At 48.4% G+C, this 17,192-nt stretch overlaps 1 protein-coding gene and 1 pseudogene across 1 annotated transcript; one reads left to right on the forward strand and one right to left on the reverse strand.

The window, feature by feature from the left end:
• Positions 1-2,704: 2,704 nt before the first annotated feature.
• Positions 2,705-6,170, reverse strand: LOC143155831 (trypsin I-P1-like). Its single transcript, XM_076328807.1, has 5 exons — positions 6,131-6,170; positions 5,494-5,665; positions 4,657-4,910; positions 3,719-3,855; positions 2,705-2,935 (listed from the first exon to the last, which is right to left on the reverse strand). The coding sequence occupies exons 1-5, from the start codon at positions 6,168-6,170 to the stop codon at positions 2,786-2,788; spliced, it is 753 nt and encodes a 250-aa protein (XP_076184922.1). The 3' UTR covers positions 2,705-2,785.
• Positions 6,171-14,063: 7,893 nt separating this feature from the next.
• LOC143155832 (trypsin II-P29-like) lies at positions 14,064-16,147 on the forward strand (annotated as a pseudogene).
• The last annotated feature ends 1,045 nt before the right edge of the window (positions 16,148-17,192 follow it).

Below are 17,192 nucleotides of genomic sequence, written 5' to 3' on the forward strand. Positions count from 1 at the left end.
GCCGCCTTCTTTTCGCCTGCTGCCGCCTTCCACCGCCGACTCCTCCTCTTCTTTCGCACTGCCTGCTGCCACCGCCTCCTTCTCTCGTTTTCCGCCTTCCCCCCTCGACTCCTCCTCTCCTTTCACTCACCTGCCGCCATATTCTTGCCTTTGCCGCCTTCCATCTCCGACTCCTCCTCTCCTTTCACGCAGCTACCACCTAATTCTCGCATTTGCCGCCTTCCAGCACCGACTCTTCCTCTCGTGTCACGCACCTGCCACCACCTCCTGCTCTCGGTTGGCACACACACCGCTTGCTTCCGCTCTTTCCTGTCGTCTTACGCCGACTCCGTCATCCAGCGCCGCATTCTCTTTGCCTATCTCTGCCTTCCACCGCCACCTCCTCCTCTTCTTTCGCGCTGCCTGCTGCCGCCGCCACCTTCTCTCGTTTGCCGCCTTCCACCTCTGACTCCTCCTCTCCTTTCACGCACCTGCCGCCATATTCTCGCCTCTGCCGCCGTCTCCGCCTCCTTCTGCTCTTTGCTGCCGTCTTACTCCACATCCGTCAGCCGGCGCCTCCCACTTCTCACCTGCTGCCGCCTTCCACCGCCGACTCCTCCTCTTCTTTCGCGCTGCCTGCTGCCGCCACCACCTTCTCTCGTTTGCTGCCTTCCCCCCGCGACTCCTCCTCTCCTTTCTTTCACCTGCCGCCATATTCTCGCCTTTGCCGCCTTCCAGCGCCGACTCTTCCTCTCATGTCACACACCTGCCGCCACCTCCTTCTCTCGTTTGCCGTACACGCCACTTCCTTCCGCTCTTTCCTGCTGTCTTACGCCAACTCCGACGGCATAAGTTAAGTGCAGAAGTTAAGTGCTGCTGCCACTTGGTTACTTCCCTTCCTGCCGTGCCAGGTTTGTGCAAGGTTTGCATGCCTTCATATGTGCACTCAAATACATTGCATTTGATCCCACCGGACTTTTTCCTGAGAAAAATAGAGAAAGCACAGGGCACTTTGCCCTGTTGACCCTCAGGCTCCAATCAGGGCTCACAGCTCTGTAATCCTCTCACTCCTCTCGTGCAGAGCTGTGTGATAAAAGCAGTATGTGGAAATGTCAGCAGAGAGCGAGAGAAAGAAAAATAGTGTCCTCGCATCTCAGTGCTCTGCAGATGTCTGTTTTTCTTATTAGACAGCACAAAGGAGGGAACTACTTTGTCAGCGACCTCTTCGTGGCACTGTCCACCGCAAGCATTAGCGATGTTCCAGCCATGTAAGAGGGGAGATCCTGTGAGGATATTCCAACAGTTTGAAAATCAAGTATGGCCTATAATCTGGAAAGGGGAATTTCTTCTTTACCCACTGGAGACCTTGACACATCGGGGGGACGGTGACGGAGGACTGGGACTGTTGCCAGACTACTCTTCTCAACATCCCTGTCTGTCATGTTTGAGAATGCACTCTGCCTGATGATATATAAGTATTTCTTTCCCCCCCATTTTCATCTCGTCATCTTTTCATGACATCCTCTCCTCTGTCCTCCAACTTTTTTTTCTCCTTTCCCCTAACATACCAGGCAAAGATATCAACCACCCTCCACTCACGGTGGTCAGGGAGGGAGACAGGGTTGGGGAGTCACAGGTCAGGGACCCGTGGCTTTCAACTGCTCCCAGATAAGAACTCTGTCTCCTGGTGAAAACAGGCTGAAGGGAAGGATGCCAGGCTACAGCCCAGGGATTTTTTTTTTTTTCTGGAAAAGGGCAGATGCTGAGAAGGAATTCAGCAAGTGCGTCCAGAGCAATGGGACACAAAGCTACGGTCTGATCTTGTTCGTATATTGTGCCTATCTCAATGACTCAGGCACCTTTTACTCTCCTAAGAAATAGCTCAGTGACAAAGCATCTGAGAGAGCTGGGCACAAACCTCTCTGTAGGCAAACAGCACTTGTTCCTTCATGCCCTGCTCTTCTGCTCTCCCTCCCTTTCCTCCCGTGTCGGATTTCTTTTGCAGTTCTCCCCATTTCACCTATTCTCTGTTTTTTCTATCCTTTTATTTTACTCAAACTCTCTATTTCCCTTTTCTTTTTTAGGCGACAGCTACACAGCCCGTTGGCAACTTTGGCAGCTTTTTCATGGACTTTCAATTCCAGTGCCAGTTGGGGTTAGGAGGAGTTAAAACCAGGAGCATCTCTGTCCTTTTGACTCTTCCAGGAAAACGAAGCAAGCCCAGCACGACCAGTTAACTGAGCAAAAAGGTATAGGCAGCAGCCCCAGTGGCACTGGTACATGAAGAGAACGAGCCCTAGCAAGAGGTTGTTCCGTTCCCCAAGTAGAGCTTTCAGGGAGGGCAATGTTCAGTCGTATTGTGGGGGGTGGGAGCGGGGGCGATGGGGAGCGTTTGTGTTGCTGCCTGCTGTTTTCTACAGTAGGAGTATGCCGCCTGTGTGATTCAGCGCACTCTCTCAGCTGTTTTGGGCAGTTTTGTAGCACCTGAGTACATGCCGATAAACAGAAAAGATGTTCTGCTCCAGAAACGGCTGCCTGTAACTGACTGAAAGACTCCCGAAGGTGAGTCTGCAAAATGTTCCAAGATCCTGCTAGTTGAGAAGCACTACAAATATTAAGTATTTTCCCCAGAGTGACATTCCCTGCCTCTGTCCCCCATATCATAGCCTATGGAAGTACCCAGAGAAACATTGCGCAAAGAAGGGGTGCCTGAAAGTCTTTATTTTTTGATAATTTTTGTATGTCCGGTCCCAAAACAGAAGAAAATGACGAGGAGAAAAAGCAGGTGACATAGAATGAGAGTGTCTCAGTTGGCAGACATAGTGGCTTTGATCCAGGAGACATAATTGCAAACCTTGGTGTAAACTCCGGGGTAGCCTTTCTGCGCGCATCCAATACCCCAGGAAACAATGCCCTGGAGCTGCCCGTTGCAGACTACTGGACCGCCGGAATCCCCCTGTGCACGTAAAGGATACGGATAGTCAGCAAATGGTACCAGCGTAAGCGATGAGCCAGAGATCCCAGAAATCATTGACATTCGAGGGAGCTCCATTGGGCTTGTTCTACGCAGAAGTTCTACAGAGGTAATTTCTGATTACCACTCTACACCTGATGCTACTGTGCCTTACTTTAGCTCCAAGGGCACCACAGCTAAGGATGAGTAAGCCACCTATTTTTGACAGATGCGGTCCTTGGCAGACGCTTAGGATATGTGTGTCTTAAACATTATTCCGCCAAATATTTCCATGGAGCTAGGCACACGTACAATGCAGAGCAATTGTCAGGTGGAGCTAGGCACATGTAAAATGCAGAGCAATTGTCAGGTGTGTTCATTTTCCAGACTGCCTGGTTCTTGGTATACTGGCTATTTCATTTTCGGTGACTCCAAAACCAACATTTGTGTCCTAAGCTCTAAAGTCACCGTGATTACTGTTGACTCTCTGGTGCAGCACTCCTCCATTTTCAATAGCCTAAGGTGCAGAGGGTGGCGTAGTCTGCTTGTGGAGAATTAGGGCAGAGGTATTCGCTGTCTCAAAAAAGGGACAATGACTAACTGAGTGGGAAAAAACCCAGCCTCGCTCAATAAGCAACTTTCACCCTAAGCCTCCGCTGTCGTTCAAAAGAACAACATTCAGACGTGCCAGCGCAGTGAGTATAGCAGATTCTCTAATATGACGGCCTCTTCTACTGGCGAAAGGCAGGAGAGAAACATATGGGAAAGGAGAGGCAGATGTTTTACCTGGCAGGAATCTTTCCCTCCCTCCATGAATCCTACACATATCATGTTCTTGGTAATTTTCCCAGGGTAGGCTTCGGTGCATTTTCTTGAGGAGAGCACAGGAGCCTTCAGGCACTGCAAAGTATCTGGATATGAATCTACAAGAAAATAGGGAGAGGTGGTTGACGACACCTCTGAGTTCATTTCAGAGCCCTGAGAAGATCTTTCTTAGCAGAAAAGTAATCACTGAACATCCTGGTTTAGCAGTCGTCATTTTTCCTCTGAACAGTAATCGCAGCATGGATTCCTTTTGTTCAGATGGAACAGATTCTACCCATGGGTCCACCGTTCTACACTGTAGCCACGTTAATTGTTCTGATACCTAGAAAATCACCAATTGGCAAGTGTGGAGCTAAGAGCTACTCCTGTAGCACACATGCTGGAGGAAACCTGGGCCTCAGGAAACCATCCTCTCCTCTGGTGCAGGTTTAGTTGTCGTCGGTGGATTAGACACCAGTCACCATCCGCACCTCTGACCATTGGTGTAAGAGAATGGAGCTCTCTTGTAGTAATTTTAGATCCACAATCACAGATTTTGATCTTGTTCTCAGAGATCTGACAACTCTATTGACATTAGTTAAATTGCTAGTGCTTGGCACCGTACCGTACAGCTGATAGCACCAGGCCACAAAATTTATGGCAGTGTGAACATCCTGGTGAACGGCACATGGATGACTTAAGTGATTCCGTGTTTGTAACACAGAACGAGAGGAAGGACCTCATAGAGGCTTGCCTTTAAAGCAGTTAAAAGGTTACTGTCCTACACAGACTGATCACTCAAAAAGGCCTGTCCCACAGCACTTCTCTGTGCTTTACCCTCTACTGTTTGGAGTTAACCGTGAGGTCTTAGAGCGTCTCCCGGGCCCTCATGATGCTATACATTCCCACAGAGTACTCACTGGCGTTGCTGAGTGTGTTGCCCCAGCCAGAGATTAGGCATGTGGTGCCTGTGGCCACACAGCTGGTAGGCAGAGGAACAGTTTGGACAGCTCGGTTGAGCTGGGCTGGTTTGGCAAGCTTGATGAGCATAATGTCATTGTCCAGTGTTGCGGAGCTGTAGCCAGAGTGGCGGATGACTTTAGCTGAACTAATGAACTGCTGTGTCGATTCTGTGAGTGCCAGGTTATGCTTCCCGAGCTGCACTTGGATGCGACTGGAAAAGAGAAGGAATGGCATATACTTTACCGCTACCGACAGGTTATGAGGAACCTCCCTGTCACCATAGGCACTCGATTCAACATGGCTATCGTAGTAGCTGTTTTCATGCAGGTTATCTTTCTTGTCCAGCAATAAGTCCTGGGGATCCACACTGAGATCTTACCCACTCCCAGTACAGGTGGTGAATTTCTGCAGGTTTATTTATTTGAGCTGGGACAAGTTGAATATATAACAGTGCTTTATACAAACATTCTGGAAAAAGGCAAACTGCTGTCACCCTGACCTCATTCCTCTTCCTGTTCTCCAGTGACTAAGTTTTAGCAAGATTAATGCAATTTATAAGAAATCACAGCCCATAACTCATTGCTAGATTATCACATTGTCATTTCAGAAAGTGCTCTGCATTCACAGAAACATTTGCAGAAGTGGAAAACCCCTTATGATGCCTCAGCCCAGCTTCCTGAACGAGCCACCAACGGAGTCACTTACATATTTGGATCTCACAGCTCAGAATTCCTGCTAGAAGTGAACTGGAAGAAAGAAGTAGGTTATGGAAGGATATATTTTTTTCCACTCACGACTTGTAGCAGTGAGCAGCTGACAGGACCCACTGGCTGTTGATGAGGGAACCTCCACAGAAGTGATACCCAGAATTCAGGGACACCTGATAGGGGACAGAGTTCTCTGCACAGGTGTAGCCTCCCACGATCTTGTCGTCATCATCATCATCAGCGTTGATGGGGAAGGCAACTGGGAGATAAGAATATGTCAACATTTGGCATAAGGAATCTTGTGCCTCTGTGACTGACTGAAGCATCTCACTTGTAGGCTCTACTTCTAGAAAAACTCAAGGTAGCAGTGGTGGGCAAGCACTCGCCCATAGTCCAAAACTTTACAGCAGCTTTAGGACTTCCTTTGCCAGAGGTGTTATCTTTATATTTCACAGTCCTTAAGAGAGAGACAGGCTTTTTTTGAAGCTATGGACTCATTTCAGTATTGCTGGGTCAAGAACCCTTACGAAGGCATTCATTCCCCATTTTGTGACACAAGCAATTATGAACAGACAGCAGGCAAAGGAAGTTGCAGTGCTCTGCCTTAAAACTTTTGCAAGCTGAAACGGGACTTCACTTTCCCGCACTAGACTACCTTGCAAATTTGCTCAGAAAATGAGCTTCCTTATAAATGACAAAAATAGAAGTAAAAAAATATACTCACCAGCCACACCAACAAAGGTGACAAACAGTATGTATTTCATGATCTTGACACAGCCTCAAGCCCAGACTGGTGGACTGGAAGCGTGAGCTGCTAGAAATACATTTTTTGAAATGGCCTTATCTCTAGTCCAAGGTTTTCTCCAGACAAAAAGTACACAGTGGAAAATTTGAAGATCCAAATGTGGGCATTAACAGGCACTGGTGGAAAGTACAAATAACACATCAGTTAATCATAAACTTTTCCTAAGATAGAGAGCTATTTTAAATTATTTCAGAGGGCAGCCTTCAATTTAAAAATACATTTGGGCTTTGGAAGATGTGTAGTTGTTTGCCTGTCTCATTCTTATACGCAGCACCTGTTGAGAGCAACCCTCAAACCCCTTTGAGATTCCTCTGCACTGATGGTGTCATTCTTAAAAATGCATATTTTTTACCGGAAGCTGAATACTGTAGGTAGCAGACTGTAAGATACTATACATTTATTTGGGAAACAAAAAAACAACCAAACAAACAAACCGAAAACGTCTCAGCGTTGTTAAGTTTATTTTAGCAAATTCCTTTTCTTGAGTAACGTGTGTGTGTGTTTCTATCATATAGGACACAGTGTTTTCCCAAATAAAATTATTCAAAAGTAATTTCAGTAAGTGGGTACAAAAACCCTATTCTGTGCCCCCCCCCACCTCCCAAGTTAAATTGTTCAAATGTGGGAATGCGCACCGTATCTCTTTGAAAGATTTCTCTCTTTCCTAATGTCTCTCACCTAACCTATATGACAATATCGGCCTAAGTACCGAACCACGTTTTTTACTTAGCTTTGGAATGTTCTATAGAGACTCATTTTTGCCACAGAAGAATTTCAGTATAACATTGATGTTTATGGATGTAATGTATACGAACAAAAATACTGTGAACACAAATAATGAGATCTTCCGAAATCCCTCTCTGAAAGAGTGATAATTTCTGTCATGATGCTGAGTTTGCTGAAGCTTAGTTGTTTTGATGAATACTCATTTTCCAAGCAGCTGCCAACTTCATCATGTTAGCTCCTGAAAGACATGGGATAACCTCAAGTGACTGTAAACAGAAGTCATATGCTTTGAGATGCTGAAATGGCATGAGAGACTAAATGGGAATAATCTTTCTACTCCATTTCTTGACCAATTTTTTGAGAGCCCTGGAGGACTGGTACACACAGTGGCACTGTCCAGATGGAAATTTTCCTTCATGTTAAAGGGCAAGACCAAGGCCAGGGACTCCTCCAAGGAGCTGCATGACTTGTCTTGGGCTTTAAACTGGTATCAGTGCACAGTTTTCTTGCAAACATGTTTTATCCTGAGAAACCAATAAGGATTAGAAGCTTGCTGTGGAAAAGGGAAAGATCCGTAACAGGATTAAGCATGGCAAAAGTTACCAAAGCTATCTAATCCCATCATAACTAAGCAGAGCAAGAGCAATTCCTTATCTACAGCAGTGTATAATTTGATCTCTCTGTGGAGTTATAATTTCTTTGTCCAAAACATGCCATTGGCATAGAGACAGGCTGTCATCAGATATTTTAAAACATTATTTTTCCTGAGATATAACTCTAATAACCTATTAGGTAACACCCAGGCTATGAAGGACATCTTCCTTTTCCTTCTTTTCGTAGGGTTTAATATTTGGTTTTGTAGCCACCCAAATTTCAGGAAAATCCAGTAATTCAGCATCTGAATTGGGAAGCTCGACCATACCTGCCTTTATCTTGGTACTTTTTTTTGTTTTCCCTTGTTACTTATTTAATCTACTCTGATCTTTAACTGATCAGTTGTTCTTAACAGCAGGAAAGACATCATATAGGGCTGGCTGGTAATCTCCCTGACGAAAAAGGTCTCTCTGATACTCTCTATGCTACTCGCTTGAGTCAACAGGAGGACACTAGTGACCTCTTCCCAGGCTACTGCCAGAGCTCACGGCAAAAGTCCTGGGTCATAGTTCCTGTGGTTCTTGTGTTCCTAAGTCCTTGATGGCAGACATCTAGTGAACATACCTCACCCAAGTCCCTCCCATTCTCCTACCTGCCTCTCAGGGGCCCCTTCTAGAGGCTCCCGTGAATCCCAGAACTCCAGGGTGCATGCCAGCAGGGCAGCTCGTGGAGCAAACTGATCCCAAATGGAGGCAAACGGGGTGTTTGTGATGCACAACTCAGAGGTCATCCAGCAGACGGACTGCTTCAGAACAGCCCTTCAGGCCTTTCAGTGAGAGCTGTGAAGGATGAACAGACTCCTCTGCATTCAGGCTGGAACTGGAACACCTCCTCCCACCCCTCCTTCCTTTCTTTAAGATGACGAATCCCTACCTGAAATGTAAATACCCTCTTCTGCTCAATGCTGCTGAACATTCCACAGACCCGTTGTAAGGGTTTTTTTCAGGGTCTTTCAAGAAATACACTGTGGGGGGGTACACCTCCAGCTGCAAACAAGTCTCTCATGTAATGCAACGATGCTGCAGCAGAATGCTGGCTGCCCCAGGGGCACGGGAAGGAGGAGGATTGGTGAATGGAGGGCAGCTGTGTTAGATATTATCAATGGACAAACAATGGCAGCTTGCATTTCTAGAAATCCGTGTTCCTAGTTCAAGTATTTCAGTCAGCTGTATCATCACTGGACCCAGATAAAGTAAATACATTTGTCCAGGCTGATGTAAGATCCTGGGAAAGGGAAACCTGGCGAGACCATGGGCTGACAGAGATAAAGCTTCCCAGGAGCATGAAGTGGAGGAGTTTCTGAGGCTAGTCCTTGTACATCTCTCAGAGCATGGTGGTGGAGCGACCGTTGATTCTCTCTTCCCAAGTCTCTCCTGCCTGGGAGCACCTGGTACATTCTCCAAAGCTTCTGATCCTCCAGCTCTCCACACCTGAGCAAACTTTCTGTCACAGCCTCTTGCCTTGTCCTCTCTGCCTGTGTTTCTCTTTCCCCAATGGCACAGCATTCTGTTGTTGTTCTATTTCCACCCGTGTCAGAGACTTGGACTCTCAGCCTCCTAGCGAGACAGAGGAGGTAGGACATGACAGGGGTGTGTAAAATGATGAGTGGCCTGGGGAGACTGGGGAAGGATGGATTGCTTGCTGTCTCTTCCTGTACAAGAATTAGGGGGTAGCAAGCAAAGCTAGGGGGTCTGGCAGGTTCAAAACAAGCAAAGGACAATTCCTCCTCTTTTAGGAAAGCTGTGAACCCCTTTCCACAGGTTTTTGTGGATGCAAAAGGTTTACACGGACTCAAAAAATGAGGGGATACATTTGTGGAAGAAAAATCCACTGAGGGCTATGAGGTTGAAAGACACCTCATCTGACCTCCCTTGTCCCCAGGAACTGCCTGGTGTTGGAGAGTTCCCTGCTCCTATACCCCAGTAAGAGACCAAAGAGAAGCGTGGAGCCCTCTGGACTCTCACCCATTTGCCGGGGTGTTTCCCGTGACCCAGAGAAGGATAGTCAGGGCTGCCAAAGTCCTGCAAGAAAGTTTGGAGAGTTACCCAAGCTCATCCCTTCTTTTGCTGGAGCACAGAGGGGGTCCTGGGAGCAGCTCAGCCCCTTTTCAGCAGGATGGGAGGGGTCAGGTCAGGGCTGACCTGACAAAGATATGTGTTAGAAGGTGGGTTTATCTGACAGTGCTGCTGCATTGCTCTTGTTCAGGCTGAGATGGGAAGCGAGGATGGGGCTTAAATCATGGGAACATTTGCCCTAATGGTTCCTAGTTCTGGAAGGGGCTTGCTTGGGAGTAAAACACCTAGCTTTCCTAAGGCAACATAAATATTGGCTTTTTTGATCATGAGGAGGTTCACACGGCACCCGGCCTGCTGGCGACAGATTGAGTCCAGCTATCTCACAGGGGGAAAAGGATCATGGCTCATGAATTGGCAGGGCTCATTGAGAGGGCTTTAAACTAGGTTTGAAGGGGGAAGGGGATAAAACCAGGCTCACTACAGATGAGCCTAGGAGTGGCATGCCGATGCTAGGGGCAAAATCGATAGGCCAGCTCAAGTGCATCTACATCAATGCACGCAGCATGGGCGGCAAGCAGGAGGAGCTGGAAGCCATTGTGCAGCAGGAGAGATATGACTTAGTCGCCATCACAGAAACATGGTGGGGCGACTCTCATGACTGGAGTGCTGCAATGGATGGCTATGGACTCTTCAGAAGAGACAGGTGAGGAAGGAGAGGCGGTGGGGTGGCCCTGTACGTTAGGGAGTGTTTCGATTGTATAGAGCTCAACGATTGTGATGATGGTACGGTTGAGTGTTTATGGGTAAGGATGAGGGGGAAGGCCAACGAGGCAGATATCCTGCTGGGAGTCTGTTATAGACCACCCAACCAGGATGAAGGGGCGGATGAAGTGTTCTATAAGCGGCTGGCAGAAGTCTCTCAATCGCTAGCCCTTGTTCTCGTGGGGGACTTCAACTTCCCGGACGTCTGCTGGAAATACAACACGGCAGAGAGGAAGCAGTCTAGGAGGTTCCTGGAGTGTGTGGAAGACAACTTCCTGACACAGCTGGTAAGTGAGCCTACCAGGGGAGGTGCCTCGCTCGACCTGCTGTTTACAAACAGAGAAGGACTGGTGGGAGATGTGGTGGTCGGAGGCTGTCTTGGGCTTAGCGACCATGAAACGGTACAATTCTCAATTCTTGGTGAAGTAAGGAGGGGAGGCAGCAAAACCACAGCCATGGACTTCCGGAGGGCGGACTTTGGCCTGTTCAGGACGCTGGTTGAGAGAGTCCCTTGGGAGACAGTCCTGAAGGGCAAAGGGGTCCAGGAAGGCTGGACGATCTTCAAGAAGGAAGTCTTAAAGGCGCAGGAGCAGGCTGTCCCCGTACGCCGTAAGAAGATTGGGCGGGGAAGATGACCGGCCTGGCTGGACGGGGAGCTTTTGCTGGGACTCAGGAAAAAAAGGAGAGTTTACCGCTTGTAGAAGAAGGGGCAGGCGACTCAAGAAGAGTACAGGGATCTCGTTAGGTCATGCAGAGAGGAAATGAGAAAGGCAAAAGCCCAGCTAGAACACAACCTGGCCGCTGTTGTTAAAGACAACAAAAAAAGTTTTTACAAATATATTAATGACAAGAAGAGAGCCAAGGAGAATCTCCATCCCTTATTGGATGTGGGGGGGAACATTGTCACCGAGGATGAGGAAAAGGCTGAGGTACTCAATGCCTTCTTTGCCTCAGTCTTTAACAGGCAGACCAGTTATCCTCAGGGTACTCGGCCCCCCGAGCTGGAAGACAGGGACGGTGAGCAGGATGAACCCCCCATACTCCAAGAGGAAGCAGTCAATGACCTGCTACACCACCTGGATGCTCACAAGTCTATGGGGCTGGATGGGATCCATCCGAGAGTGCTGAGGGAGCTGGCGGAGGAGCTCACCAAGCCGCTCTCCATCATTTATCAGCAGTCCTGGTTGACGGGGGAGGTCCCAGATGACTGGAGGCTTGCCAATGTGACGCCCATCTACAAGAAGGGCCGGAAGGAGGATCCGGGGAACTACAGGCCTGTCAGCCTGACCTCGGTGCCGGGGAAGATTATGGAGCGGTTCATCTTGAGGGCGCTCACAAGGCATGAGCGGGACAACCAGGGGATCCGGCCCAGCCAGCACAGATTCATGAGAGGCAGGTCCTGCTTGACCAACCTGATCTCCTTCTATGACCAGGTGACCCGCCTAGCGGATGAGAGAAAGGCTGTGGATGTGGTCTACCTGGACTTCAGCAAGGCCTTTGACACCGTCTCCCACAGCATTCTCTTAGAGAAGCTGGTGGCTCACGGCTTAGACAGGTGTACTCTGTGCTGGGTCAAAAACTGGCTGGACGGCCGGGCCCAGAGAGTTGTGGTGAATGGAGTTACATCCAGTTGGCGGCCAGTCACGAGCAGTGTTCCCCAGGGCTCAGTTTTGGGGCCGGTCTTGTTCAATATCTTTATCAATGATCTGGATGAGGGGATGGAGTGCACCCTCAGTCAGTTTGCAGACGACACCAAGTTGGGCGGGAGTGTTGATCTGCTCGAGGGTAGGAAGGCTCTGCAGAGGGACCTGGACAGGCTGGATCGATGGGCCAAGGCCAACTGTATGAGATTCAACAAGGCCAAGTGCCGGGTCCTGCACTTCGGCCACAACAACGCCATGCAGCGCTACAGGCTTGGGGAAGAGTGGCTGGAAAGCTGCCTGGCGGAAAAGGACCTGGGGGTGCTGGTTGACAGCCGGCTGAACATGAGCCGGCAGTGTGCCCAGGTGGCCAAGAAGGCCAATGGCATCCCGGCCTGTATCAGAAAGAGTGTGGCCAGCAGGAGTAGGGAAGTGATCGTGCCCCTGTACTCGGCACTGGCGAGGCCGCACCTCGAATACTGTGTTCAGTTTTGGGCCCCTCACTACAAGAAGGATGTTGAGGTGCTGGAGCGTGTCCAGAGAAGGGCAACGAGGCTGGTGAGGGGTCTGGAGAACAAGTCTTATGAGGAGCGGCTGAGGGAACTGGGGTTGTTTAGCCTGGAGAAAAGGAGGCTGAGGGGAGACCTCATCGCTCTCTACAACTACCTGAAAGGAGGTTGTAGCGAGGTGGGTGTCAGTCTCTTCTCCCAAGTAACTAGCGATAGGACAAGAGGAAGTGGCCTCAAGTTGCGCCAGGGGAGGTTTAGATTGGATATCAGGAAAAATTTCTTTACTGAAAGAGTGGTTAAATGTAGGAACAGGCTGCCCAGGGAAGTGGTTGAGTCCCCATCCCTGAAAATATTTAAAAGACGAGTAGATGAGGCACTTAGGGACATGGTTTAGTGGACATGGTGGTGTTGGGTTGACGGTTGGACTCGATGATCTTAGAGGTCTTTTCCAACCTTAATGATTCTATGATTCTATGATTCTATGATAAAGACTCCTCAGAGCATCTCTTTCCAGATGACCCCTCTTGTGTTCAGGGACTAGGATCTCTCAGAAAGGATCCCCAGGCAGAGATCCCTTCTGCCTTCCTTCCCCTATAGCTGGTTCCTCTATTGCTTGGATAAATCTTTAAATCTGATCCAGGGAGCAACTGATTGTGATGCACATTTTCTTCTTGACAAACACACCATCTGACCTAGGAACATCAGTCACCAGTTCCTGGAGGCAGGAGGGTGTCTGGGGAAGGGTTTTGCGTCTTCTGCTCTTTGCATCTATAATCGACAGTCAGAGACAGGCTGTCTCTGCAGAAGACCCATGCAGGTTTACGATGGTCCAGTGCAGTGGTCTCCAAAGTGGGGTGCATGAACTCCTGGGGATGCGCAAGATGATCCACTGGGGTGTGTGAAGAAAACATTAGAACTTCAGTATTATATGTATATAATTATCAATTACTAGACATACATATACTGGGGGTGCATGCTCAAAAATATTTTACTGATGGGGTATGCGATCAAAAATTTTTGGGTATCACTGTTCTAGTAGTTTCAACAAATACCTTACATGTTCTTTCTTACATTCTGCTATAACATCAGCCTCCAACTCTGCAGAGCCTTCATGTTCTCTCTGATTTCTTCACTACCAGGGCTTCCTTCCTCTCTTGCTCACCCCTGGCTCCCCACCAGCAAATTAAAATTCTGCTGACACTCTCAACTGCAGTTGCCATTTTCCATTTCTCAACCTACACAGAAGTGCACCATGTGCTTTCCCCCATGACACAGCTGTTGCAACCTGTTCCAAAGGTGCCATGGAAGTAAAGGTGCCAGTGTGAAGGCTGCACACATTTCATTTGTGAAGTTCTTTGGCAGCTTCTGCTCTTCTGTTGTCTTCCTGGCTCAGGGTGGTAAAGGCAAAGCCTCATGTTTCAGAGTAGCACAGAAAGAACTCAGGAGTATATTTCAGGAGTTGTTGTGAAGAATTCTGGAGTTTCAAACTCTTTTGGCTCTTCCTAATTCCTGTGTAGCTCATTGGCTGCTGCTACACATTAAGAGAATGGATTCAGACCTGGTGCTGTGAAACTCAATCCTCTTTCTCTCAGTTGCTTTTCCTGCGGACGCTGATGATGACAAGATTGTAGGAGGCTACAATTGCCCAGAGCATTCAGTTCCCTACCAGTGTCCTTGAATGTTGGGTATCACTTCTGTGGTAGTTCACTCATCAACAACCAGTGGGTCCTGTCAGCTGCTCACTGCTAGAATCGTAAGTATGGATTGGGTTGTATATCTGGATTCTAGTCAAATCTTGCAAAGCCACCAGATTTGGAATATGATGCCCAGCAAAAGAAGAGAATCCAAGGTGGCAATGCATGGTGTATCTGAAACCAAAGGAGAAACACTACCCTCTGTCTCACTGCATTACGTGATCTTTCCAATATTCCTGCACTCTTGGCATCCTTTTCTGTACATCCTAACATGCCTTTCTGTGCACATTTGCATGTCCATGTGGCTTACCATTACTATTTTGTTCTTTTTCATTCCTTCAGACTTTCTCCATGGATCTTTCTTGTCCTGAATTTAGGGCATACCTCTGCAGAGAGAGCACAGATCAAGGATCATGCTCCTCCGCAATAGGAAATGTAATATTCCTTCCCTAAGCATTGCTCTAGGTGTCTGAAGTGATCTGTCTATGCTCACACCATTGTCACAGTTGCCAGCTGGGGATTCACTGGACAGGATGCCCAACTAGCAAGGCTCTCCAGACTCTGTCTTTCATGAAATCATAATGCTCCTAGAGCTCTGTGAAACATACACCTTTGATTAGGGCAACACTCCCTTACTCTCTTCCAAGTGTCTGCCTGTCCCCATGTGGCACCAAGTTGTTCTACCCATGGTTAACTACTGCTCTTCTCTGCTGGTAATTTTGCAGCCATATACAAGTGAGGATGGGATAGTACAACACTGATGTGAAGGAAGACAGTGAACTCGTCAGGAGTGCGGCATTAATCATTCACCATCCTAGATATGATTCAAGAAGCCTTGATAATGACATTACGTTGATCAAGCTGGCAACCACCAGGGACTACAGTGCTGACATTCAACCCACAGCTCTGCCCAGTTCCTGTGCCAAGGGGTGTCCCGAGTGCCTTTTTCAAGGTGAAGAAACACACTGAGCAGTGGCTGTGAGCATCAGTGCATGTTGTGTGTACCTGGTCAGACTTCTCCTGCTCTACCACCAGGTTCATGAGTTCCATGTACATTTCACTCCTGCTTTGCAGTGTTTCCATGTTCTGCCTGTGAGTTCCCCAAACTGTCCTGCCAGTGTGCCTCAATCAACAATGCCCTTTGCATTTGCTCATGCAGGTCAAGGGTCAAGGGTTGCCCTGCTTTGCTGGATGGATCTCACATATAGGTCTACAGGTCCTTCTGTTCACTGACAGTGCTGACTCCCAAGATGAAACATAATTTTCACTTCTGTCCCGGCAGCCAATTTCCCTAAGGTTGTCCGGTGACTGAGAGCTCCAGTTTTGAGTAACCAAAATTGCCAAGAGCTTACCCAGGCCAGATCACCAGCAACATGATCTGTGTAGGATTCCTGGATGGTGGGAAAGATTCATGCCAGGTAAGCATTGATGCCTGCACAGAGCCCTGGGTCACACACCCCAGGATGCCTCAGGCTGCACAGTATATGTCAGAGCTTGGCAGAGTGCTTAGGCCTCCTCATCTCCAGGTTTTCTGTTCTGACACAGAATCCTTCCAGCAGGGTTTTGATACAGGGTGGACTTCACCTGAACTAGCAGGTCCAGCCACATCTGCTGGGCACTGAGTGCAGTAGCAGTGAATTGTTGGGGTGCACCCAAATAAGGGATGCTATCTTTCTGTACTCCCATATCAGGACTTGCTGCACTTCACTTTGCATTCCCTGGATTCTTTGTACCAGGTCAAAACCTTTCCAGGTGAGATCAGCTAATGCTTCTAAATTTTTCTCTCCAGGGTGACTCAGGTGGCCCAGCTGTATGCATTAGAAAACTCCAGGGAATCATGTCATGGGGAACTGAGTATGCTCTGAAAGATGATCCCAGTGTCTACACCAAGGTCTGCAATTACGTTGATTGAATCGAAGAAACCATTGCAGCCTAGTGATATGTTGATGACTGCCTGGCTCCTTGGCCACTACCGTCCTGCCCTGTAACTCCTCTTAAGAAGATTATAGCACAAATAAAAGTCTTACTTAAAGAGCCTTACAGATATTTGCTCTGGGGCCTGATGACCACAATACACAGGTGGGCTTCCCTGCAGCCTTATACCAGCTCCTCCTGAACCTTCCCTCCTTTTCTGGTTTAGGTGTGTGTGCTGGGAGCAGTGCCCTAGAGCTGCAGGGCTAGCCAGCAAGGGGCTAGAGAACTGTGCAACCATCTAGAAAGTCTTTTGAGCCAGGCACCTCCTTTTCTTTAGTCCTGGCCCTCTTACTGAGAAAGAGAGGAGAGGGGGCAGGTCCCTAGGGAGGAGGTTCCTACAGCAGTGGAGCAGAGTCCTGTTTTGCTCCTGCCAATGGTGAAGTTATCGTCTCACTGGTACTGTGACAGCTTTGATGGTGGTCATTTCAGCTATGGTAGTGGGTCAAACAGTGATCGGAGACCACAGGCACAGAGCAATCAGGCCATGGGCAACAGCTGTGACCAATGATCATCAGCTTTCCCCTTCACTTCCTTAGGGACATCTGAGGCAAGTGGACTGGGTCCACCAGGATCTAGCAGGTAACACAGACTAGCTGCTAGGGAAAGGAAAACAATAGCAAGCAGGTGGGGAAAAGGCTTGTGACCTCATAGCAGTGTAAAGCATGGAAGAATATTGGTTAAGAAAGGAAGGATGGGGAGTGGAAGGGAGGGGTGGGGCAGGGGCAGTGCTAGCTGCATATTTATGTTTACCCAGCTGCTATTCTGATTTTTGTTAAGTTCTCTTCTTGGAAAGAAGGAAAGTTATGCCTTCTTTCAGAGTGCCTGAGCTCAGGAAGTAGGGAGGGGTCCTGGAGGACTGTGGGCCAGAGGGATTGGGGAAATAACAAAGTAAGGAGAGACCATGGTACTGGGGAGAAGGGTAGGAAACTCATGAGCACAACAGTGGTCCCACACAGAGCTAGAAGTGGATATACAGCCTCAGCCTTTGAGGTGGGAAACAGACTGTG

The sequence above is a fragment of the Aptenodytes patagonicus genome, chromosome 1 (assembly GCF_965638725.1).
Source record: "Aptenodytes patagonicus chromosome 1, bAptPat1.pri.cur, whole genome shotgun sequence".
Lineage (NCBI taxonomy): Eukaryota > Metazoa > Chordata > Aves > Sphenisciformes > Spheniscidae > Aptenodytes > Aptenodytes patagonicus.